The following is a 25,329-nucleotide window of genomic DNA, read 5'->3' as shown; positions in this document are numbered from 1 at the left end:
TGCCCCGCTGGGACCGCCTGCAGCACACCGCAGCCGGGCGCTGGGGAAGATGGTGGCGGGAGAAGACCATGGCATCAGGTACCCACCCCCGCGGAAGGGGGACTCAGCCCCTGACCACCGGGCCCTGCCAAACCCAGCGAAGCCTGCCAGGGTCTGCCGGGATGCAGGGAGCAGAGGAAAGGAGGGAGGAGAGAAGCAACGGGCAGGCAAGCCCAGCCCAGGCAGGAGCCAGCTCGGGTTTAGCTCTGCCTCTGGCTCGTTTCGCTTCCCTGTCTCTGTTTCCCCATGTGTGGAAGGGGACGGAGTTGCTGGATGAAGTCCTTTGTTAAGTGTGTTCAAATCAGCTGTTGAGAAATGTAGAGCCTTTTCTTTCAAAGAAAAGCTCATTCATTACATGTCCAGCCTTGGGCCATTCTTTTCTACTGCTAACTATAAATAAGGATTGTAATTCTGCATGCAAATAACAGTTTATTTGACTGACTAGCAAAGCTGGCTCAATAAAAGGACTGTAGAGTATAGTTATGGTCACAGAAGTGACTTACAAAAGCCACTGCACGTTCCAGCTCCAGATCTCTGGGTACATGTTTGTCTTACAAGTCCAGTCTGATTACTGACAAAAACTGGTTTTTAATCTTGTTATCCCTCCACAGCCAATACAGCTGTGGAAGAGCAAGCTGGATTTTTATGTGCCTCAGCCTTCATTAACATAATTACCAGCTAAAGTTCCCGAATCCTTTATGACAATAGTTGATGATGTGTGAAGCAGAGAGAATGCAGCTTGGATTTCAGATACCGACCAGAGCAGGCAAGGGAGAAAATCTCATTTTGACTGTCAAATTGATGAGCAAAGGGCTTTGCAAGGCCTTGGCTCTCCTGTGCTGGGCAAGTGCTCTCGCTCTGAGGTCTCCTCCAAAAAAATCTCTGTGTCACGGGGCCATCCTTCTACCAGATCTGCTCAGTGAGGGTCTGTCCCAAGAGCAAGGAGGGGTAGCTCCTCACTTCAAAGCCACTCCAGCACCGGGAAGAAGCCAGTCATCAAGGGTATCATGTAGTTAGGACACATCAACCCCATGGATCTTGCATCCACCCTTGAGCATGATTTTAGGGTGATGCCAGATTCACACAATCCCCAGCCTGATCTGCAGTGCAACCGATGGGCTTTCCTTTCACTTGGCATGGTTAGGCAGAATATCATAGACCTCTGCCACAAAATTTGACAGCAGCTCTTCTGTGTCCCCCCTCCTTGCTAGGTAAGGCTGGGGCATCAGAGCCAAACGACTCCATTACTGAGGCAGCAGAAGGCTCGCCGGACCCCTCCTCGGTGTTGCTGGCTGTCGGGGAGGGCTTTCCACCAGGTAAGATGCTGTCTTTGGCATTACCCAGATTTCCAGCGGTTGAATGCAGCAAGGCCTGGCACCGCAGCTAACCGACCCCCTGTCATCCCTTGCATTTCTCATCTTTGTTGCTGGAGGGGGGTGATGGGCTGGGTTTGTGTTGTTTGAGCATCACAACCAGGCGAGGGCTGGAGGCGCTGGTGGGGCTGGCTACAGGGAGGCAGCGTGGTGGAGGCAGCTCTGTGTGGCATGGAGCTCCTTCTCCCCATTAACCCTACACATTTCCTTTTCAAGAGATTTCGCTCTTCTTCTCCGTTGAGAGCCGCTCCTCCCAATGCCTCAATTCCCAGCTCCAGGAAGCAGCCAGAAAGAAGCTGTGGGCCCTGGAGAGTGATGACAGAGACGTCTGTGCCCTGTTCAAGGTAGGAGCCCCAGCCCGACAGGGCAGAGCATGTGTTGGGAAGCTCCTGGCGTGATGGGATGTGTGATGGGACATCAAACCCAGCCGAGAAAGAGAAGTTCCTCCAAGGCCGCTGCAGGGTCTGTTCCTGCACACGGGGACTCTGTAAGGGGTCTGGAATGGTGGGAGAAATGAACTGGTAACAGGTGAGAGGCAGATGCAAAGCTGAGCCTCATGTCAGGACCCTCATATTGGAGGCTCTGAGCTGCCTCAGGGATCATGCAGATAGCCCTGGGGTGAGTCTAAATAGCTGGCATTTCACAGGGCTGGGATCACCAAAGCTGTGTGCCAGACTCAGGTCCCTGGAGGAGGTGGCATCTCTGGGCATGCACAGGGGTTCTCAGAGTATTGGGCTTCATAAAGAAAAATCACTACAGGTATAGAGATGTTTCCTGGACTGAACTCTCCTTCCTTACTGGTTTTTAAGGCCCTGGCCCCTCAGGGCTCCCTGCAGAGCTTCCCAGAAGACCTGGAACAGTGCAGACATACTAGTGCCAGCAATAGTGAGAGAAGAGCTTCTCCCTTGAGGCACAGTTTCTGCTGTCAGCCTCAGAACTGCAGTTTGGAAGCTGTGCCTGTCCTGACTGAACATTAACCCTCCTGTGGTATATTGTTCAGGTGTCTGGGTTTCAAAAGCACAGTAGTTCTGGTGTGTGCCACGGGTAGAAGATTTGGGGGAGGAGATGGAGCTTCTTCGCCCTCCCACTCCTGCACCATGGGGAGTTGTCACTGCGGGGACTCCGTACCTCCTGGCTGAAGGACTCAGCTGGCTGGATCACCCTCCCCTTAACCCCAGGCAACCAACTTGCACAGCTTCGGTCTCAACTATGCTAATAAATGAGTGCCTAGTCTCATTCCAGGGTCTAATATTATTCCCAAACTGAGAAAGGAGGCCCCCTGCCAGAGTCCCAGGACCATCCCTTCTTAATCTTTGTCTTCCATGTGTAGGAGCTGTCAGCCAGGCTGGTCTGCATGCAAGCACAGGAGGATCGGTTCCTCCTCACCTTCAAAACCCTAGAAGAAGTCTGGAAGTTTTCCACGTATCTGACTTTAGGTAATGTTTTCAAGGCGTGGGAGCTCTAAACAGACAGCGTGAGAAGCATTTTTGGAGAAGGTATTCTCTGACACCAAAAAAAGGGTAATGTAACAGGGTAGACAGATGAAGAATATGAATTAGAAGACCTTGGTGTCCATCTACAGATTTATGAAACCACTGTCTGGATCAGAGAAAGGGACCCAGGAGAATGCTTTTTGGGTAATGCCTCTATTGCATTTTGGGGATGGAGACAGAATTAGAGGCTGTTGCCTCAAAGCATGGTTGTAGATGGCAGACTGGGAGACATCCAAAGAGTACTTCATCCTGCCCAGTGAAGGAGGGTGCTAACACTGCTTTCCCTCTTGGTTTCTTAGGGTATGTGGGCAGCTGCTTGGAGCAGCTTCTCTTTGACCAGGAGTACTGGCTAAACTGTGCTCTGATGGAGGACACAGAGATCAGAGTTACTGTGGATGAAGATCGCTTGGCCGCCATATATACGGGTCTGCTACTCCAGGAAGGTGAGAAGGGACTGCATATGTAGGGACTTCCTCAAAAGCATCTCAGCAGGGCTGTGTTGTAGCCCTGTGCTAGGCTATGTCTTGCGCTGGTGCCATTGACCTGAGCATGACTCTTTCTATCTGCAGGTAACTTTTTTTCCAGAGCAGTGCCAGGTGTCTGGCAGCCAGAGCAGGAGGGAGAAGAGGGCTTGCAGCTCTGCAAAAACGAGCTGATCCATGTGAAGAATGTTGGAGAGGAGTCCAAGTGGGAAGGGATGTCCTTACTGACAGGTCAACGAGGCCTGGTGCCTGTGACAGCTCTAGAGCCAATACCTCACCCATTTTACCAGTAAGTAGACTGGCCAATTAATAGTGCTCAGGCCAAGATTCTTTCCTGATCCTGATGCATGAGCTAGCACTGAGACTGGGATGAGAAACTGCTCTTGCCTCTGGCAATGGGCAAGAGCTACATAATTTTGTGAGGATATACATTATGCATAAAGACAGCCATTGGAACCAACTGTGGTCCTGTTAATGGGACAGAGCAAGGACATACTTCAGATATCATTCTTGTATGATATTGATTTAGGTCATACATGAGATTATTTGTGATTTACAGGTGAATAAATGGGAGAAAAAGCATAGCCCAAGACTTAGGTAATGCCAGTCAAAGTGGGGTCTTGCACTGGACACCAGGCTGAGCCTCAAAGACATCCACAGCTCCTCTTGTACTCACGTGGTGAAATCCTCCTTACAGGCTGGCAAAATTATTCTGCTCTTACCACGTGGTGTGAAGCTGCAGTCATGAGGTGCACTAGGCTGACCATGCTGGCCATGCTCCACAGCAGCTCCAGCACTCCCAGGGGACAGAATATCTGTCCTGCTTGTGTGAGACCATCCCTGGTGGTGGCCTGAGGACAGGACTGCTCAGAGAGGACTGGTGTGGTTTCCCTTTGCCTTGCAGGTGGTTCTTGAAGAATTATGCTGTGAGTTTTGGCGTCTCCCGGGAGATCAGTGGGACAACCTCTCAGCCGGTTGGTGAGTGATACCTGTGCAACACAGCTGCCCTTCCCAAGGAAGGGCATGGCTCTTGCAAACCTGCGCTGGCCACAAAGGCAAAGGGCCCATCTCTTGTTCTGACAATGACACTGAGCCTGAGAGCACAATAAAATCTTAGGGTACAGAGAGGCAGCTTTCTCAGGCTGAAATCATGGTCTCTCCTTGCCCAAGTCTTTTGCAGCGAGGACGTTTTAACAGCAGCCTCACACTGAAATGCCCTTGTTTGCCTTGGTTTCCCAGTCAAAGGCAGGTGCACAGCCACAGAGGACCACAGAGGAGCAGCATGGGATGAACTGAGTTTCTCCAAAGGAGACAGCATAGAAGTCATCGGCTTCCTCATTCCAGGACTCCCATGGTTTGTGGGCAAATCCCTCAGCAGTGGGAGCATCGGCTTTGTCCCAACCCAATACATAAATCCCGAGGCTTGCGAACCTCTGTAAGTTTACTGCTGCCATCTAGATTAATTTAAACTTAGGAGAAAGCGAAGGGAGGACTCCAAGTCCAAACTCAATGCTATGTAAGAGTCATGGGCAGGTAATTTTCTTTGCAAGGCCTTCATAGAGGATCCTTTTGAGGTCTGTCCAGAAGCCTTGGCCAGGCTCTTCTGCCAACAGGCTGCAGGAGTCTCTGCCCAGACAAAGCAGTCGTATTTGACTTGCCTCAGGTGATTCTTGGAGAGGAACAGATCTGGCCCTGGGCTAGACCTGGCTTTATGTTAAGGCAGCCCAGGACATCTGTGTACCAGACAAGCTGGCTTCACAGTTTCACCTAGAAATGTTCTTGTCTTTGTAGCTTTGTCTGAGGGGCTGTGAGTCTGGCAAGGGTGGGGAGAGTGATCACTGCCGAGGAAACCAAGTCCTGCTTTGCTTCTTTCTGCCCCTTTGCTTTCTGTGGGATGTCAAGGCAGAATGACCACTGGCACAGTTCCTCACTGAGCAGAATTAAACACCTTCCCAAGGACACAGACAAGAGTTATCTGGGGAGGGAAGGTGACACAACCCCACTCTGATGACCTAGGCAGTTGTCTTTGTTGGTGGCTTAAAGACATAGCTCCAGTTCAATCCCCATCCAAAAAGGCTTCTCCTCCAAGAGTGTGTGCGGGAGGATGGGGTCTTAACCTGTTGCTAGGTCTGTTTGGCTTTTCTGGGTCAGGCTCACTCAAGGTAAGTCTTAGACTCTTTTGACTGACACTACAGAGAACAGAGAATAGATCATATGATGCCCTGGACTCAGAAAGGGCCTCTGGAGACAAAAAAGGCCAATAGGTCCCTCCCTCTGGCAACCATCGTTTCCTTCATGGAGAAGCTGGATCTGAGAGCCCTGATGGGGAAGGTGTCCAGACTGTGGTATCCATGTGCAGCAGAGCTTTTCTGGTGGGAGGAAGAGGAGGGATGGGAAAGCCCATCTCCATCCCACAGGACAGCTGTGGTGTCAGGGGATGGGGAGACACTGACTCTTTTCCCCCGATGTCTGCCTCAACCTAGGGGAAAGGGCTTGGTGTTTCTGAGTGAAGAAGAAAAATCCCCCCTCCTGCGCATCCCCTGCAATGGTGGCGAGCAGCACTTCACCACCCTCCTCAGTGATCTGGCATGCACTGACATCACCTCTGTGTACCGGCTGGGTGAGTTTTCCCTCTCCTTACAAGCCCAGCCCCACGGCTCTCCATGGAAAGCAATGCTGGGCAATGTCTAGAGAGCTCCTTGCTCAGGGCTTTGCAGGGGAGACAACTGCTGTGGTTGAGACAGCCTCGAAGCCTGGTTGTGGAGGTTGTAGATACCCTCAAGAGCTGGGCCTTGCCACACTGCAGTTTGCGGGGGGTTCTCTGTTTCCAGGGCAGCTCCTCAGCTCCTCAGCTCCTCAGCTGTGATTCACCCTGGCAGATGCTGCTCTCAACTGATCCTGGCTGTAGCTCCCTGCCTACAGCAGGTCCGCTGCTGCTGTCTGACCTTTGGGTGTATATTGAGGGGGATAGACAGCTAAAGTGGCAGGTGACATCGTCTCCATGCCCACAGCAGGAGCCAGGAGGTCACGGTTCCCGGGTGCTCTTCTCAGTTTCTCTGTGCTTGCTGTGTGACTTTTGGACCACAGCTAATTTCTCTGTTTCTGTTTCTTGCCTTCTCACGACCTAGAAGCACCATGCGGTCATGCAGGTCCAAGCCTGGCATCCCCTGGGGTTCAGGGGACCTTCCAGACCAGCGAGCTCAGATGCAATGAGCCCGGGGTAGAGCCTGTCAGAGATACACTCGTATCTGAAATCTCTGAATAGACACAAGGCTCTTAAGAGAGACAGAGCTGATAAAACTCTACCTGCAAAAAACAAGACCTGCTTGTTCCCAGGTAACTATAATGTTACCAGTGCTCACCCCACCACCAGCTAAAAGCTGTTCTCCATGGTCTTACACGGAGCCAAGTCCCAGAAGTCAGGGGGGTTGAAACTGCAGCCGCATGTGATGTCTGCAGCCAGAAGTGAGCCTGCTCGCCCACATTCAGGTCTGGCTTTAGCAGTGCAGTAGGAGATCTCTGTACGGTTTGAGCACTGTGTCTGCACATTAACGCTGACCAGGGCCATGGGCTTTTTGTTTTCTGTTTGTCTCATTGTGTAGATGGTTTTGAACCTACAGCCATGTTCCCGAAAGTGCCATCAGGTCAGTATGTGGAGGGGACAGAATGGGATGCTTTTATGATGACTTCTGAGGGTGAATTTTGACATGGGGAATCATCCCACTATGGTTTGCCTATCTCTTCCAGAGGCTGTTCTCCGTGGCTGTAAAGATATCCAGTTGCTTCAGTCTTGGGAGGAAATAAATGGCTTGGCTACAACTAGCACTTCCGAACTGTCTAGCCCAGGGAGTGAATCAGCCCCTGCTACATTGGAAGATGTTCTCCTGGAGAAGCTGGATGATTTTGATGATCCCAAGTTCTTTATTGACCTGAATGCTGGACACATGGAAGATGCTGATGTCTTTGACCCCATACTGACCTTCCTTAACCAAGACAGTTATGTGCCCAGTTTTCAAAGCCTCTATGATCTCAGTTTTTCCTTTCTCAACTCCACTTTTTATGGTTTCTCTGATGAGGATGAACTGGTCTTGTACCTTGAGACATCCAGGAACTGGGCCAAGAGGACTCATTCAGTCTGGGCTCATGTCAGGCTCTGTTTCCTCTTGGGTAAGCTCTGCATCAAAAAGGTCAAGTTCTCCCAGGCTCGAGTCTACTTTGAGGAAGCCATGAGCATCCTGGACAGGGGTTTTGGGGACCTGCCCTTGCTGGCTGCTTTGCACGTGAACCTTGCCTCCATCTACTTGAAACAGAACATGAAGCACAAGTTCTCTACCCTGCTGGGAAAAACGGTGGCCTTGCTTGTCTGCTTGCCTGGCCACTCTTTCAGCTCTGAGAATGAGCTGGAAGTCATGATGTACATCCTGAGGGAAGCCATTGCTGTGGGTAACGCTCCCTTGGAAGCACGAGTCTGCTTCCTTATTGTCAAGCTCTTCCTACAACTGGGCAAAAATGATGAAGTGCTGCCCTTTACCGAGCATCTTCAATGTCTCGCCACCACTTTACTCAGCCCAAACACTAGCTCTGTGCCACTGGATGCCACCCCCATCTTGAGCTACCTGTATGACAAGAAGTACTTGCCAAATATCGCACTGGCCTCTGCCAGGTTGTTTGTTCCCAGTGGCATCAAGGGGGCACCGACACCCATTTGGAGAGCTGGCTTCATCCTCCAAAATGCTTCCAAACTCCTGGGAAGCCAACTGGAGAGGAGTAGCATCCCAGCGCTGGCTTGTTTCTATCTCAAGCAAGCACTGCATTTCTCCTGTGAGAGCAGAGCCGTGCCCATCCAGAGGGCACTGTGTGCCATCTTGTCCAGGATGTACCTCCAGCATGGCGTGTTGGACAGGGCGGTTTGTTATGCATCGACGGCCGTAACCCTCAGCAGACTGATGGGTGAGGAGGAGGCTTTTGAGTCTTCCCTCTCTTTGGGGTGGATGTATCTCCTGAACAGCCAGCCGGGCCCAGCTGCAGACATCATGTGGCAGCTCTTGCGCTCTCTGCACGGGACGGACAGTGTGACTCAGGGGGGAGCCGTGCACAATCTCCTGGCCATTGCCCTCAAAGGAGAAGGGCAGGTGCAAAAGGCTGCAGAGAACTATCTCCGGGCCCTGCACAAAGCCAAGGAGACTGGGAACAAGAGGAACCAGGCCATCGCCCTGGCTAACCTGGGGCAGCTGAGCCTCTCGCACGGGGCGAGCCAGCTGTCTGAGCTCTACCTGCTCCAGTCGGCTCAGCTCTACGCTGAGCTCCAGGGCAGCGAAGACCTGGAGATGGAGTTGGTGCGGGTGCTCCTGTGGCTAGCGCAGGCCATGGTGAACAGGCACAGGATGGAAGATGGCAAACTCTGTTATGAACTGGCATTGGTTTTTGCCCTGAAGTGGCATAATGTGAGGAGTGAGTACAGCTTTGCTGGCGGGAACCAGGGCAGCACCCTGTCAGGTCCCTAATGCAACCCCCTGACCTGTCCTTTTCCCTTCCCTGTACCATGCAGGTCAGCTTCACATCACTGAGTCTCTCTGCCATTTCTACAGCAAAATCTCCCCCAATCTCCAGGCCTGCATTACCTACCATAAGCACTGGGTATCTTTGGCACAACAGCTCCAGGACAGAGAGATGGAAGGCAATGTCTGTCAGACCCTCAGCCAGCTCTACCAGGCTTTGGGCACATCCGAGTAAGTCCTGTCTGTGTGTAGATGCTGTTAGACTGTTAGAGTGGGGTCCCTGCTCACCCAAAGCAAGAGCTTTCCTGGGGTGTCCCTCGAGAGAGGTGGAGAAGGTGTGTGGTAGCTCTAGCTGCGCTGCAGGCAGACTGTGGGTTAGTGAGCTGCTGAGATTTGTGAGATGTCGCTGTGTGGTGAAGGGGGGAACAGTTCAATGTCAACCGGAATGCCGCGACAGCCAGGCAAATGCCAGGCTGTTAGCTGGGGCAGAACTGGGGTCTGGCCAAACACAGTTTTCCAGAGAGACATCCAGCCTTGATCAGAGGGGACCCAGTGACAGGGAATTCATCACTTCCTTTGGAGGCTTATTCAAGTGATTAATCACCATTCACCAGTAAAAATAGGTTCCTTATCTGTTACTTGAATAAGTCTGGCTTCAGCCTCCAGGCGCTGAGTCTGCCCTCCCTATCTCTGCTGGAATATTTTCCCCAGGGAGGTACTTAAGACCCCCGTATCAGCTCACCTTTCAATCTCCCGCTTCACACATGCAGGTGACTGATTAGATTAGGTGGGAGGGGAGAGAGAGAGACCTGGACAGACCACAGACTTTCTTCAGTCTTTGAAGGAAAACGTGTCAAACAGTGGAGAGCTAGCTCCCATGTCCCAGAAGGACAAATGGGCAGGGGCTGTCATTAACTTAGATGTTAACCTTCCCATGCTAGGTCACAGTGAGTTCAGAGGGAAGGAATTTAGGAAGCAGACGCCTGTCATGTGAACAGTGCTATTTAAAATCACAAAGCACCCCATTCCTTGGACTCGAAGGACAGCTGGAGCCCAGTTGCCAGCAGGCGAGACACCAAGCAAACAAACATGCCCTGGGCACTGCCCAGCACCCCCTTCATCACAGCAGCCTTCTGCAGCCAGCGTGTCCAACCCGCTAGCTAGTCCTGCTGCTTGTCCCTTTGTCCTCTAGTGAGCAGCGGCTTGAAAAGGAGCTATAAGGTCTTGGACATGTGGCCACAGATCTGCCTCTTTGGCTGTACTGAGAGACAAACAATAGGCAGAGATGTGGTTTTGGGTGCCAGATGCTGTCTGGAAAATGAAGGTGCAAGCACTCCCTGCCTGTGCTCCCATGTGTAGCTGGGAGTGACTTTGGGGCTTAGTGCAGGGGGGAGATAGGGTTTGCAGATGACCTAGACAAAACCCCCTTTATCAGCTGAAACGAGCAGGGGTGGGGAGCAGCCCCTTTGGGAATGGGCTGCCTTGGGGTTGTGCTGAGCACTGGGGTCCCAGGCTGGTTGAAGGTTGGCAGATGATACACGCGTGCCGTAGAGTATGGAGACTTTACCATGACACATTGCTCAGAGCTGTGACTGTCCATTTGTCTCTAACCTTTGGCAACTGGAGGAGGAGGAGACAGGATTACCAATGGGGAGGTGTTGTGGTAGCTTTGCAGCTGATTGCTGGGGTTGTCCTGTGGTCTCTCTGTAATGGCTTTTTGCCTGTTACCATCACAGGACTTTGAGGCAGTCCCTGGACTGCACCAAACAGAGTCTAAGGATCTTCATTGACCTTGAGGAGACTGCAAAAGCAGCAGAGGCCTGGCTGCAGGCAGGAAGGCTCTACTATCTCATGCAGGAAGATGAGCTGGTGGAAATGTACTTTCAGGTATGGAGGAGATGGCTGGAGTAGTCCCATTCTCACCCTGGCTAGCTGCATTCCCATCACAGCTGTGTGGTTTAGTAAGAGCCTTTTGGGACTGGAAGACCTGGAAGGGAAAGTTCTTATAAGCAGTGTAAACCTGCTGCTGCAAGGAGGAGCTGTTGCCTTACACTCATGCACTATCTGGCACTAAATTTCCTATCTTTCCTTCTATACACTGGGTTTAGAGGATTCTTGGGTGAAAGTAAGTGAATTAATTAAGAAAGTAATGTAGGAGTGCCAAAGGAAGCTGGAGGTGCCAGGTGAGCGGTTCCCATTAAAATACACATAGATAAGGGGTAAGGTGCCAGGGAAATGCTTGGAGACTTCTTGGAGTAGAAGACTACTGGCTTTTTTCCATCTTTAGCATTATTTGATCAGCTGAGCTGCAAAGAGGAAGAGCAGCTCATAAAATCTTAGGGCTCCCTCATTCAGGGAGCAGTTTCTATTAAAAGATGGGAAATCCTTTCATGTGCCCAGAGTAAGCAGTGCAGAAGGCTGGTTGGGTCTGTTGGGGTTGCACTGAGCTGAGGTAGCCAGCAAAGCCTGGACACATGCAGAGGATGTTTTGGGTCCTTGCTCTTACCCTGGAAGCACTTCTGAACTGGTGGGGCTGGGTGGCTGAGGTACACGGTGGTGGGAACAAGGAGAGGAGCCTTTCCCATCAGCCACACCAGCCTGCCCCTAAATCAGGTTGGGAGTATCTCCCAGGCAGGGTGTTACTGGTACTGGGTGGCTGTTCAGTGACCTGGGGGAAACTAAGTGGCTTTGGCATCAGCCTGTTTCCTAGTGTTCACAGGGGAGATATGAGGCCCATAACAAAAAGCCATCATTGCCTCCCTGGCTCACGGTTTCAGCAGGGATGCAGGTGCTAAAGGAGGGGTGACTTCCCATTAAGAAGGGCCAGTCGACACCAGATCTCAGCAAGGCATGTCTGAGTCCCTGAGGGGCCCATTCCCAGGCAAGGTCACTGACAATGATAAATTGTGATGGTGTAAGGAACTACATGTTCTGGCTGGAAGGTGGCATCAGGGCCAAGTGCATACTTGGCACAAATAGCTGTTCTTCCCAGAAGGTAGCATACCTGCCCTCCCTCCTGCTGGCTCTGTCCTTTCTCTGTAAAAGCCGTCCATTCCCCTCGTCAATCTTCACGTTGGCTCCACCACACCAATGACAGACCAGGGCCAGGACAGCTGCTGGCTGCACAGTCCCGACTCTAAACCCTGATGCCGTTGGATGTCCCAGCTGATCAGTCTGGCACACTGACCCTGCACAGGGATGGGTTATCCGGTTCCTGGCTCCATCCTTACCCACATCACTTGCAAATGCAGCACAACAGTCCCACACACCTGCTGGCCAACCTATGTCCATGCTCTTTGGAGCACTGTGGCTCACCTTTACGAAGACTTGGGTTTTTTTAATCACACCAATGTCTATGTGCAAATGTCTCTTTCCAAGTCTCACTCCAGTTCCTTTACCTTCTAGGCAGCCATTCAGACTGCTCTGAAATCCGAGAACTTCTCCTTGGCCATGGATCTTTATGAAAAAGCAGGCGATACCTTTTTTAATGGCAGCCGAAACAGAGATCGAGCGGTGGAATTTTATAGGGTACTGATCCCTCCGTGCATTTCTGTCCTTGTGACCCTGCAAAGTGATGACTGTGGGGAGCTTTGCCCCAGGAATGGCTGCAGCACTGTATGGCCAGGCTGGAGGGATGGAGGGTGGAGAGGGATGGGATGGTTCTGAGTGTGCCAGAGTGCAAACATTGCTGCAGGGAGGAAGTCTCGAGCACAGACATATTTTGCAATGGCTGCAGCTCACCCCCAAGATCATTTGGGAGGTAGGGACAGGGTCCTTACATTACAAATCCTGGCAGCGTTTGGTGTGAGCTGGTCGCTCCTGGGGACATGCTCAGAGTCAGAATTTCAGGCACCTAAGGAGGGGCAGAGACATGAGGCTCAGGTTTTGACAACCACGCTCTGGGATATGAAACTCATTTTCAAGGGAAAGAAGGGGCTAGAACCTGAACCTGCAGCACTCAACCACCCCATTGTCTGCTTGCCAAGCCAAGCGCTTGGTCCATCTCCTGCTGCTCTATCACCCCTCTGTGGGCACTGCTGTACCGATACCTCCAGGAACAGCCTGGACTCACTGTTCTCTCTCCTCAGGGAGGTGCTGTGCCCTTGGCCAGGAAACTAAAGGCCATTAAGACAGAGCTACGGCTGTTCAATAAGCTGGCAGAGCTGCAGATCGGGCTGCAGGGCTACGAGAAGGCGCTGGAGTTTGCCACGCTGGCAGCCAGGCTGAGCATCAGGGTCGGTGAGTGATGCACACCCACAGGGTACAGAGAATTGCTGGCTCCTGTGGAGGGGGTTGCCTTTCTGGGTGAGAACAGTGTGCATGTGAAAGGGTGATCTCCTGCTTTCATAAGACCTTTGGCCCTTTTCTCATCCTAGGTGGTAACATCTTTTTAAGGCCACTTCCCTTTTTAAGCTGCATGACAGCTATATGGGAGAGCTCTGCTGTGGCGGTGGTGGGACCGGCTGACGGGAGGGTTGTTGCTACACCGGAGCACAAGAAGTCTGATGAAGGCACAGGACTGAATAGTTCCTCCCTGCCCTGGCTCTTCTGATAAACTCATCCCTTCCCATTACAGAAATAGTTTGAATGGGCAAAATGCCGGCATAAATGTCTGAGATGGAACCAGTCTTGTAATAGGTCTTTCCAGCACCCAAGGAATCCCCTGGTTGAATGATATACTCCCTGGGCAAACTGTCCAGCCTTGGTATCAGCAACCCTGCCCATGGCTCTGTTCTCTCTGGACGATCTTCAAACCCAGTGTCTCCTTATGAAGACACCGTGCCCCCAGGCTGTTGTGCAAATGCATCCATGAGCGGCTCAGCATGCTGGGCTGGGGATGTATTGCGAGCATGCTGCAGGCTGACTGTATCAGCAACTCTTTTTCAGGAGACCAATTGCAAGAGCTGGTTGCATTCCACCGCCTGGCTACAGTCTACTATTTTCTGCATATGTATGAGATGGCAGAAGATTGCTACCTGAAGACGCTTGCCTTGCATCCCCCCTTGCTGCAGTGCTCTGGAGAGGCCCTGTACTACTCCAAGGTGTATTGCCACCTTGGCAACCTGACCCTACACAAGCTGAAGGTAGGAAACCTCTTTCCATGATGCTGTGCTGAGCACTCTGGTCTTGATGGAGAGCTGGAGGTGGAGTATCACATCTGCTGGCTGTATCACATCTGCTGGCTGAGCAGCCACACATGTAAACGGCTGCATCTTGTGACTTTCCATCCTACCTGCAGCTTTAGAGTAAATGCGCACAATGCCGGCACAACCAGGTTTTGAAGGGGGAAAGGCAATTTGGAAAGAAGTGCTTGCACTTAGCTGCAACTATATAGAGCCCATTTCAATGAAGTCAGGTGTCACCGGGTTCTGCCTGGAACCATCAGGCTCTGCTCCAGCTCCCTTATACCCTGTGACCTTCAGTTAAACCACTTCCTAATGCCTGCCCTGTCCTTTATGGTTAGGATGAACAGGATGCAGCAACCTACTTCCTCCTGGCCCTCGCCGCAGCGACCGAGCTGGGAGACCGGGATTTGCAAGGCCTCATTCATGCCAAGCTGGGTGACATCCCCGGTGCCCCCCAGGGGGCCGAGGGCACACCGGGCTGTGCCACGTACCGGCCCAGGTGGCTGAGTGAAGGTGGCCACGTCGTCTGACCCATCTGCCACGCCAGGGACTCCAGTGCGAGCCGTCAAGCAGCGTCATGCCATGCCATTGGCACGGGTCCATGTGCTCTCCAGAACAACCGGCCCATGAGAGGTCCTGCACCGCATCCTAAGGAGCTGGCAGCATTTGGTCTTCTTGTCTCTGACAGGCAAGGGACCAAGCACTTGGGACCCTGACCTCATTTGCAGCTCAGGCAGCACATTGAGGCTGGGCATCCGGGCAGGATGAGGCCCCTGCAGCGGTGCTGGAGCATGCGGTGCAGCGGGACTGAGCGACAGATGGCATTTCAGGAGTGCAGCTGCCCTGCCCAGGATGGGCACAGGAAAGTGCTGCCATGTGCCTACCTGTCCCCCCGAACTGCATCCCCCACCTCAGGTCCCATGGGACAGCGTGGCCCAACCCAAATGTGTTTTAACTGGAATAGTAACTCCTTTATTTATTCCTATCTGGTTTCTGACCTGTCTGCTCTGCAGAGGTCTGTGACCCACACCTTTGCAGAGCCTGGGGCCTCTTTGGTACAAAGCACCACCAAAGCTTCTGGCAGTAAGAGGCAGAATTAGGGAAAGGAGGAGAACTGAAAGGGGCCGGTCAAGCCTCGCCTGGGAACGAGCCCTGTATGCAGGTGGGTGGCTGCTCGGGGTGGGGGAGGCAGAGCCCACCCTCACTCCAGCCCTGCCGTTCAGCCTCAGCTCTGGCACTGCAGCAGCCGGGGTGGCCTCTTCCATCCCACAGCCCATGTGCACTTTCAGCATCTAAGGCATGAGCATGGTATGGGTCCTGCACGGGAAAAGAGCCGTCAGTGCCAACCTGGCCCTGGCTTTGCAGCCCGGCACCCTCGCCAGTCCCTCTTCTCCAGGCTGCAGAGCCTTGCGGGACGCATAGCACTGGGGAGCGGATGGTGAGGCTGGGCGCGCTGGCCTGTGCCCTGGCACACATCCAGCCCCCTGGGCAGGGGTGCTGACGGGGTGCAGGGGGACTTTTGGCGGGGAGAGGCAGCTGCATTGCCTTTACATGGGCCATTGGCAGCCCAAGGAGAAGCTGGCCGCCCGGCAGGCAGCAAGCTGCTTTCAAGTGCTCTGTGCTACATGGCTGGAGGAGAAGCAAAAACTCCTCTGCGGAACGAGCAGGGGGAGTAGGAGGCACCGAGGAGGCTTCTCCTGAAAGCTGCCACCCAGCAGCAGGAGCAGCCGCAGCTCTCCTCCACAGCCCATCTCACCACCAGAGAGCAATAAATGCCCATGTTTGCAGCCTCGTGTGGGCGAATGCTGCTTCCTGGCTAATACCGACCTCGGTTTTCAGTCTGGACTGGTGCAGAGTGAAGAATGAGGAGTTATTCCAGCTCATCTCTTTGCTCTGACAAGCAGTGGCCAGACACCCAGCTGGGGCTTCACAGGGAGACCCTGTTGCAAGTCCTTCCACTTCCCTGACGCGCTCCACTGCTTGGAAATGCTAAATGCAGAACATTTATTTCCTCGCTGCTCTTTGCAAACACTGAGTTCATTTTCCCCTTCTAATCCCTACGAGGCATCCATCATCGCAGCAATGAATAGTTTACTGCTTGTTTACCAAGCACTCTTGCAGTGCCGTTAGGGGAGCCTCAGCCCTGAGCTCAGAGGAGGTAAATCTTTGTTCCATCTGAAATACAGCAAGCTCAGGGGAGAACCAGTCCCCAAAACCTTCCTGCCTCACTCCACGGGGCTGCCTGTTCTCAGTTCAGGTAGCTGGTGCTCACCGTGCGAGGGCAGGATCTTTTCAGCAGTTTTTCAGGTCAGTTCCCCTTTTTCTTTTCATACACAGGGAAAAGCACAGTCACACATCTTCATGCCAGAAGGCAGGTCGATGACTGGACATTAGGCTATGGAGGGGAGGGGAGAGAGGGAAACTTTGGTGGCTCTGGAAGACCTGAGGGTCTACATGGTGCAGAAGAGCCCTGCCCTGGCACCAAGATCTCCACCCATATCTCCTGCTGTCCCCAGCACCTCGCTTACGGATGCTGCTCAGCCTCGTGGCAGCTCGCCTGTGGCAGCTACTACACCCAGACTGTCTGGTCCTCAGCAGTGCCCTTTGGGTCCCTGAGATGAAGTCCGAGACCACCACGAGGCTGCTGCCCAGGCATCCCAGTGGGGCTTTTGTTACCAGTGGTTGTAGCAACTGGTGCTGCACCCCTGGCCAGGCTCTGTACTTGGGGGCCAGGATGCGGGTGGCTGTGCCTCTGTCTGTGGCAGAGCCCCCAGACCAACACCGGTGGCCAGTGGCTGTTGTGGTTCTTGTCAAAGTTACACCCAGTGGAGGATGAATCACGCAGAGAGCATCCCCGCTAAAATATCCCTTCCAGAGCCAAACCCGAGGCTGTTCTGCCTAGCACCAGTGAGAAAAAATGGGCTTTGTTTAAACATAGAGAGTCAGTGTCTCAGCTGGTCTAAATCAGTTAAGCTCCATGAAGTCAAACAGAGATGTTCTGATTTGCAGGGACTGTGGATCTGGCCCATGGTTTTTAACCAAATGTGTCCTCTTTAAATCACAGCAAACAAATTTGTGGTGCTTGGGTGAAAAAAAAAGATTTGCTCCTTGGGAAGTCCCATAAAACATCATTTCCCCTCTCCCTCGTCCACCCGCCCGCTCCCACATGCTGTGACAAAGCTGGGCTGTTTTCCTAGTTGGATGAGAGGTCAGGGTGGCCAGGGCTAATTAAGCTCCATAATAATACTTGGAAATAAAGTGAAACTTAGAGCAGTCAGTCATGCGTACCAGCTCCTGGGCCTGTGCTCAAGGGAGGGTGAGGATACCACTTTCCTCCAGCTGCCAGTGCAGTTTCGTGGGTAGAAAAACACACTTTGGGGACTTTGTGCCAGAGGAGGTCACCAGGTGATGGCGCAGGTCCTGGGGAAGCTGGGCTGGGGGTTATTGTCTTCCACCCCTTCCTGGGTGTGGGGGGGATATTGTCCATCATTCCCAGGCCATGCTGACTGGGAGCTGTCTGTCTTTTAGACACAGCAGGGAGCACCCACGTGTGTGTAGGGAGGGAGTACAGGGACCACGTAAGCGGTATGCACCCCAAGGTGCTGCAGGATGCAGACCCTGGTCAGAGCTGTAACATTGCTCCAAGAGGAGGTTGGAAGAGCAGGACTGTAGAAACACGGGAGGTATTTATCCTGCAGTAGGCACTGGCCGCCAGTGTTCAGCCCTCTTTCACCAGCACTAATGTCAGCCCAAATAGACGGAGGAAGAAATAGGGGAAAGGGAAAGGATGGATCAAGTCTCCTCTTATGCCAGTTGTTATCTTGCTGTGGCTTGTGACTTATTTCTGAGCCGCATGTGACTGTCTGCTCCATGCCCAGTCCCAGGAGTTTTCCTTCCTTCAGTCCTTAGCCAGCCGAGCTGCAAATAGCACTGACGGGGACCACGTGCAGCAGCACGTGCCTTCACACGGCTGCTAAAAGCAGCACCTTCCTTTCCAGCACTTCCAAAGTGTGAAGGGTGCTGTAGGAACCTCCTTGCTTTGGCTTCGGTGCTTCTGCATGCCAATGTCTGGACCTGGTGCCAACCCATCTCACTCCCATCTCTCACCAGTGCAACCCTTCAGGTACCAGTGCTACCAGTCTTGATGTAAGCCCACCTAAGAGCCAACACTGACACTCTGACCCCATTTTTGTTTCATGCCTCAGGGGGCCATTTAAGCCTGGAATAAAGAGGGACTGGATTTCTTTAACATATGCTCGTTCTTGGACAGTGGAAATACCATGACAAGAATAATTCTTGGATCATCTTAGCTCTGGTGTGAGCCTCCCGAGGCATTAGGAAAAAGGAAGCGCTGATAACTGTACATACAGACATGGACAGAAGTGTAGAGATAGCTAGATTTATTTGGGTTTACTCAGACACTACTCTAGTGCAGAAATACAACACCCAACAATAATAATTACTATCAGCAAACATCTTTCATCATTCCTTCACTGGGCCTGTGCTGGACAGAGGCTGGGCTGGATAGGAGAATAGGAGACCTTCCTATTCCTGTCTGTACCATACAGCTCCCACCCAGCTTTTTTCCACTCCATGCCTTAGATCCCATGGGTTAAATGAGTGATAGAAACCCTCTCTGAGTACTGTCAAAGCCTGGCAGTTGGGCAGGGAAAGCACATGCTGCTTGGGAGGGAAGTCTGAATTTCAGCGGTATGCTGTGCCAATCCAGGGTGCGGGTGGGAGCCTCCTCTCCCATCCCAAGGACCCACACCTGGGCCTCCCCTTCACCAGAGTAATCAACCACAGCTGATGCTGCTGCACCACCCCTGCTAAAAGCACACCATGGCTGTACAGAGCTGTTCTTGAGCTCAGTGCTCAGGTTTTGTAGCTGGTGCTCTAGGCTGTCACATCATTTATCCATCTCTATCAGCTTTGAACTTTGGCAGAGGCTGGCCTCCGGCACAGCCTGCCTCTGCTGGAGGCTCATCAGTGATGTGGAGAGTCTGAGGCAGAAGTAAACCTGAGCTCACCTTATCTCAGAGGTGGCTGGTCCTCTCCAGCCAGCATCTTCCTGTGTTGCTTGGAACAGTAATGAGAAGTTGGTAAACACCAGCTGTTCTGCTAAGCAGAGGTGGGTGAAGTATGTAAACTGGGAAATTTAGATTAAAAATCATTTATTTTCACAACAACCTGGGTTTTTGTTCAGTGATAATTGGGATCATAAATATGTATGCTAGGAGGTGTATTGGGGCTTGATGCTGGGAGGCTGAGCAACAGCCAAGAGACACTAACTGTTACTGTATGTGCTTAAATAACCCTTCCCTTCCCTGCACTGTGCTAAGGTGGGCAGCAGCGCAGTGCAGCCTGTGTGTGCTGAGATGGGGGCCTATGTCTGCACTGCTGGTGCCCCTGCCCTGGGAGCTTGCCATGTCCCTGGGGGTGGGGAGAAGCAAAACCAAAAAGAGGAAGGACAGGGCAGCTGGGAAGTGGCCAGTGACTGTGGACAGGGAATAGTGAGGCCAGATGTAAAAAAAATTCCTGACTGAGATTAAATACTTCTTGTGCTCAGATGGCATCAGACATGGGTCAGCCCTGGAGCTGTTGTCCCTGCGGTCACTGGCCACAGGGTACACAGGTATCACCAGGACTTACCAGCACTGATCTCCAGAGTTGCTTTTTGCTCTCATGGGCATTTTGTATTCAGCAAGATTGATGGGAGACCAGCACTGGATGCTGTGCTGGGCTTTGTCAAGGAAAACGCCTTTCTGGGACTGGAGAGGTCAGAGAGAGTGAACTGGTAAACATGGTGCAGAAAACATCATCCCTTCCAAGCATACAGCTGGTAGGGACCATGTGTGCTAGTGACAGGCACGCATGGAAGGGCAGCTCTCTCTCCTGGGTACCAGTTGATGGGCAAAGAGCTCCATATTTCTCACTTGTCCCAGCTCTGCAGACAAACACAATGATGCCAGGGTGCACTGAGGGTCGCAGCTAAGCTGCTTATAGCTCCCCAGCTCCTGCATGCTGTCCCAAGAGCTATGGCTCCTCTGAGAGGGAAATGCAGGCAGGAAACCTGGCAGCAAGAGGCTCCCTTCACGGCAGCACTGGAGACAAGTGTAGGAAACAGCACAAGTGCCAACAATTGCTGTCACAGTACAGGAGGGGGGGGAAAGACTCTGTATTTGGCTGCCATGAAGGCTGGTGGGATACAGTCCAGGAATCAGGATGAATACAAAGAAATGAGTCCCTGAGCACCAGACAGTTTTTGAGAAAGGAAGAATAAATTCTTATATAACCAGTGCACAAAGGGAATTTTGTGATGGGGTGGTTGTTTTATTTTTCTGTTTTGTTTTGGGTTTTTTTCTTTTGCACCTGCTCTGACAGTGCATTCTTGTGTGGCCCCAGCACCATAAACATACATCGGTGTGTAGGGAGCAATGGCTGCAGCATTTACGTCCTGACTCTAAGGTTTAATTCTTCCTGGCACACCTTCAGTTCCTTGCAGCTGGTTTTTGAATTGCAGAATGACTTTTTCCTACTGCTGTCCAAGATCTAAGCCATGCTTGATCCCAAAGTATTAGTACAATATTAATCAGGTTAAAAATAAAACCCTTGCTCCAGTGCTTTGGGAAGGATTTGTAGAAGTTCCTATATGACTCCAGTGTGTCAGGCTTGTGTTCTCCTGAAGTCTCTTCCAGATTTCCCTAACCCATCAGTTGGGCTTTCCCATCTTGTCCATCTCATGATCTGACAGAAGAATAAACTGTGTGCTCTGGTGGTGGCTACCCCTGGGACTGACCATGCTGGAGCACCGCTGAGGTGCAAGGCACCTGCAGGGATGCTGTGTATCCCTGGGCAGCCAAACTCAGCAGGAGTGTCATTGCCTTCTGACTCATGTCTCTGTCCTCTGAGTCTGCATCATCTTATGTCTATTTTGGAAGCTATTTGATACTCCAGAAGCTCCAGTCTTTGGGGATGACAGGACCTGTTTTGTACGTGGCTGTACAAACCCAGAGTAGGGTTTGTGAGTCTGTCCTGGCTTCTGTCAGTCCTTTATCAGCTCTCTTTTCCTTCTCTGTCCCACTGAACTCCTCCTTAAAGTGCCTTTGTCTGGGACTGACATCTTTTCCTCTCAAATCTCCTTGATGCTGTCTTGATAAACTAGTAGACATGAGCACTTGTGGGTCTTAGTTTAGTACAGTTTTCTCTCAGATTCTTTCCAAACCTGCCTTGAAAACTGGCAGATAACTCTTTTAAGGCCCTCTCTGCTCTCAGTATTCATCTCAGGTTGGAAATCTCTTGTTCTTGTTTATCTGTTGTATTTTAATACGGAAGGATACAATGGATAAAGAGACACTTAGGCAAGAGTGCCTATTAGGTACTTTACAAATCATAATAGTCTCTGAAAGGACATCTGGTGATTTGCATTTGCTTTTTGGCAGGAAGGCTGTTGCCTTTGGAAGTCAGCAGGTGTCCCTTCAATGGTGTAACAGTTGCTGAAAATTTCATCTTGCTTTTGTCCAAGCTGAAACCTGCTCCTGCCTCTCCTTGAAGACCTAAGCCAGGTCTGCGAAGGGTGGTGTTTCGGTGCCTTAGCCCAGAATGTCATCTGCTATGACATTGCAGGAGTAGGGAGGTGATCGTGCCCCTGGACTCGGCACTGGTGAGGCCGCACCTCAAATACTGTGTTCAGTTTTGGGCCCCTCACTACCAGAAGGACATTGAGGTGCTGGAGTGTGTCCAGAGAAGGGCGACGGAGCTGGTGAGGGGTCTGGAGCACAGTCTGATGAGGAGCGGCTGAGGGAACTGGGGTTGTTCAGTCTGGAGAAGAGGAGGCTGAGGGGAGACCTTATCGCTCTCTACAACTACCTGAAAGGGGGTTGTGGAGAGGTGGGTGTTGGTCTCTTCTCCCAGGTGACTAGTGACAGGACTAGAGGAAATGGCCTCAAGTTGTGCCAGGGGAGGTTCAGGCTGGATATTAGGAAAAATTTCTTTACTGAGGGAGTGGTGAAGCATTGGAACAGGCTGCCCAGGGAAGTGGTGGAGTCACCATCACTGGAGGTGTTTAAGGAAGATGTAGATGTGGCACTTTGGGACATGGTTTACTGGGCATGGTGGTGTTGGGTTGATGGTTGGACTTGATGATCTTACAGGTCTTTTCCAACCTTAATGATTCTGTGACTGACCTGCCAGCCTGGCATGCTGCTGGCAGTCTGTTCTTCCTCTTGCATTTTAACTCAGGATTGTGACGGTCTACATCTGGCTGGTGGAGAAGGAAAATGTCACATGAAGGACTGAGAATGGCTGATGGGCTCTGCCTTGCTGGTGGAGGGGCTTCTCTTCCAATTTACTCTGTTCCCTCCCTTATTTTCAGTTCCAGTGCAGTAGATCTTCCCTGGGCAGATCCTTCACCACATGAACCATTCCTTCCTTTTTATTGGTACCACTTCTGTAAGACTGCCCCTTCTGGAAATCCATCTTGGGTACTTTGTGTTAGTAGAGGCATGTCACAACACATCACTTGCATTAGGAACTTCCTTAGTTATTCTTCTGCCTGCAGTGCCCAAAGACTTTATCTGAGGTTTGGTGGCACTGGATTTGTGAGCTGGTGGTATTGCCTGCACTAACCAAAGTCTCCAACTGCATTGCTTCCTATGGTGTGGGAACTTCCACCTTGCAGCTCATGCTGTGGTTGTGCCAGCATAGACGCTTCAGTATGGCTTTGCCTGCTTGGGCTGTGCCGTCTCCACTTCCAGAGTGCTGAAGAGATTTCTATTCACTCACAAATCCCCTGATGTCCCGGTGCCTTTTTGACACCAAGTTTGAGGTTGATCTGCACACAGCTGCCTTGCTTTGACTGAGCTAGTCTGGACACTCATTTCTCTGCAAGTTTACGCTACCTGAAGTGTCACCCGTGGGCATAATCTGAAACCCTCAGTCATGGCTTTGACAGGGTGGCTCTTTCCCTTGCTTTTCTGCTCTGCAAGCTTTAGGATAGCAATTTATCTTGCCATGGTGAGTGTACAGGAACCATATGCACGTCATTTTCCATTGTCATGTTTTTCTCAGCACCACCCACAGACCTTTCTTTGCAGTTATCTTTCTCTTCTGCCTTTTATCTCTGCACATTCTCTTGGATGTGTTTTGCTTTTTTTCTCTCTTATTTCCTCTGCTGGACCACGGAGTATTGCTGAGCCTGCTTCAGTTGCCCAGCAAGCCTGCTCCAGGTGCCCTTTCTCAGACAAGCTCTCTCTTCCCATTCTGTAGTGAACAAACACAGCTCTGAAGGCTGGATTTTCTTACAGGTCAGGTGCTTTGTCAACTTCAGTCATAAACAAATCTATTGTTTTCCAGGCTCACAACTGGATGTTATTTTCCTGGATCACAACTCTTGATAAGATGCTGTTCACCGATGCTGATTTCTAGCAGACACCAAGCCTTTCCCATGCCTACCTGTCACTTCTGCAGATGCGATGCTGCAGGGGTTTTCCAGAGCTGCTAGCAGCGTATGCACATGCAGCTTTTGCCCATTCCTGCTTGTAACACTGCTGCTCTGGCTTCATGACCCTCTCCCTGCCAGCCTTGCTGCAGTTTGGCTGTCTCCCCATTGTACTCTGAAGAATGCCCAACTGCTAAACATTTCCTTTCTTGTGTCAAAAGCCTTGAGGCCTGGAAGCTGGTGTGCTGCTGTGCACATTGTTTTCTAGGTGCCGTTTATTTGTTTTCTGTTTGCCTTGCTGGATTTCTTGGCTCTGCCTGTGCCTGTGGGAGCCAGCTTGTCTCTGAATCCCTGTTGGTGCTTCAGCCTAAGAAGCAGGGAAGCGGCATGGCACGGCTATGGGTACTCCTCTCCATGCTTTTAGCCAGCTCTGCTCTCAGGACAACATGACTACATGCATGTGGCTCTGGACCCAGTTGCAAAGCCCTGCTGAGAGGCAGAATCTCTTTGCTTGAGTGTGGGTGCCAGGCTGAAATGGTCTCCCTGCCTGTGCCTGGTGCTTGGCCCAGCACATAGCACAAATCCATGCTTCCCTCCTCACCTCCTGCTCCAGGTCATCCAGCACTGCCTGGAAATATCAGTCCCCGCCAATCTCTACAGTCCCAGGTATTGTCTTTATTGCTTGAGCATCCTAATGAGCCACGGAGTAGCTGCTAGCGCACCTTTGGCAAGCTTCAGCGCTTGGTCCAGGGCAAGGCACCGAGGAAGCTGCAGGTGCTGTTTCCTATTCCCCAGTCACATATTTGCCACGTGTGCTACTATAGAGGCCTGGATTTGCTTGATTTGGCAATCTGAAAAGGCCAGTATCTGGCTTTTCCCAGGACTACAGGAGGCTCAGAGATTGCAGGGCTGGGTACCAACAGCTGAGAGCAGGGTGAAGCACTGCCTGGCTTGGGCAGCACCGCTCTGACCCCTCAGCAGCCTCCTGGCGTTCTGGAACAAGTGTCAAAAGCAAAGGACACTATGCAAATACCCATTCCCTGGACATTGTGTTTCTCCAAGGGGATTGCACTGCCTGAACGACAGGGAAGGGGAAGAATTCATAGCTTGTCTGCAGAGGACAAGGAGATGAAGATGCTCAGATGGCAGCTGACTATGTGGGAAATGATGGGAGGTGGGTCTGGGAGGTTTGGACCACAGGAAAGAGAGAAAATAGCAAAGAGAACTGCACCTTTTTGGATGGCTGAGATGTTGCCGACACCCCTTTGCCCAGACCTGTGTGAGTGCATATGTGCAGGGGGTGTATGTGAGAGAGAGAGAAGCTCAGGAATAATTAACAGCTCATTAATATTTCCTGCTCTCCAGGCTAAAGGCCATTACCTTGAGCAGCCTCACAGACACAGCTCCATTCTCACAGGCATCCTGAACCCATCCCTTGCCAAACCACAGCTGCTATTCCTCTGTGATTGAGGGAAATGAGCCCTTTCCTTTCCCTTGCCTTCAAATAAGGGTGAGAGGCCTTGGCTGGTGCAAAAAATAAACATGAACCATGATCAAGACAAAAGTGAGTTGCTGGGCCAGCTGCTATTGTAAACAGTGCCTTTCCTCCCCTCCCCAGATACCAGGCTTTCCTGGAGGTCCTCTCCAGCCCCTGCCAGCCTGGCTTTTCTCCCTGCATCTGGCTTCCCTGCCTTGTTTTGTTGTCACTTTCCAAAAAGGTCACAGCTGGGCTGATGTGCATAGTAGTGCTGTCTGGTATCTGTGTGAGAGGAAGAGGATGAAGGCAGCAGAGAAAGGGAACTGGAGTCACTCTTTACTCCTGGGAGCTATGGGGATTTGAAGTATTGCTCTGGCATTCATCCACCTGCTACCGCAGCCC

At 51.8% G+C, this 25,329-nt stretch overlaps 1 protein-coding gene across 2 annotated transcripts; it reads left to right on the top strand.

Moving 5' to 3' along the window:
* Positions 1 to 54: 54 nt before the first annotated feature.
* On the top strand, positions 55 to 15,790 carry SH3TC2 (SH3 domain and tetratricopeptide repeats 2). Of its 2 annotated transcripts, XM_059825318.1 has the most exons (16): positions 55 to 78; positions 1,251 to 1,355; positions 1,629 to 1,756; positions 2,743 to 2,848; positions 3,205 to 3,348; positions 3,475 to 3,676; positions 4,292 to 4,365; positions 4,627 to 4,822; positions 5,871 to 6,007; positions 7,135 to 8,838; positions 8,936 to 9,116; positions 10,622 to 10,772; positions 12,291 to 12,413; positions 12,974 to 13,124; positions 13,773 to 13,969; positions 14,350 to 15,790. In XM_059825318.1, exons 1-16 carry the CDS (start codon positions 69 to 71, stop codon positions 14,539 to 14,541), a joined length of 3,801 nt encoding a protein of 1,266 aa, XP_059681301.1. In that variant the 5' UTR covers positions 55 to 68; the 3' UTR covers positions 14,542 to 15,790. The 2 variants fall into 2 exon arrangements, with proteins under 2 accessions (XP_059681301.1, XP_059681303.1); XM_059825320.1 differs by lacking the exons at positions 55 to 78; positions 1,251 to 1,355; positions 1,629 to 1,756; positions 2,743 to 2,848 and adding an exon at positions 6,990 to 7,031 and having other exon boundaries at positions 3,184 to 3,348.
* The last annotated feature ends 9,539 nt before the right edge of the window (positions 15,791 to 25,329 follow it).

This window comes from Gavia stellata, chromosome 16, assembly GCF_030936135.1.
Source record: "Gavia stellata isolate bGavSte3 chromosome 16, bGavSte3.hap2, whole genome shotgun sequence".
Classification (NCBI taxonomy): Eukaryota; Metazoa; Chordata; class Aves; order Gaviiformes; family Gaviidae; genus Gavia; species Gavia stellata.
Note: the sequence above shows the minus strand (reverse complement) of the source record. Positions and strands in the feature narration are given on the sequence as shown.

Excerpts from the sequence above, each read along its gene's own strand:
- SH3TC2 (XM_059825318.1), top strand. Across the intron at positions 1,757-2,742 it reads ACGTCTGTGCCCTGTTCAAG|GAGCTGTCAGCCAGGCTGGT; the intron begins GTAGGAGCCCCA and ends TTCCATGTGTAG. Across the intron at positions 6,008-7,134 it reads CACCTCTGTGTACCGGCTGG|AGGCTGTTCTCCGTGGCTGT; the intron begins GTGAGTTTTCCC and ends TATCTCTTCCAG.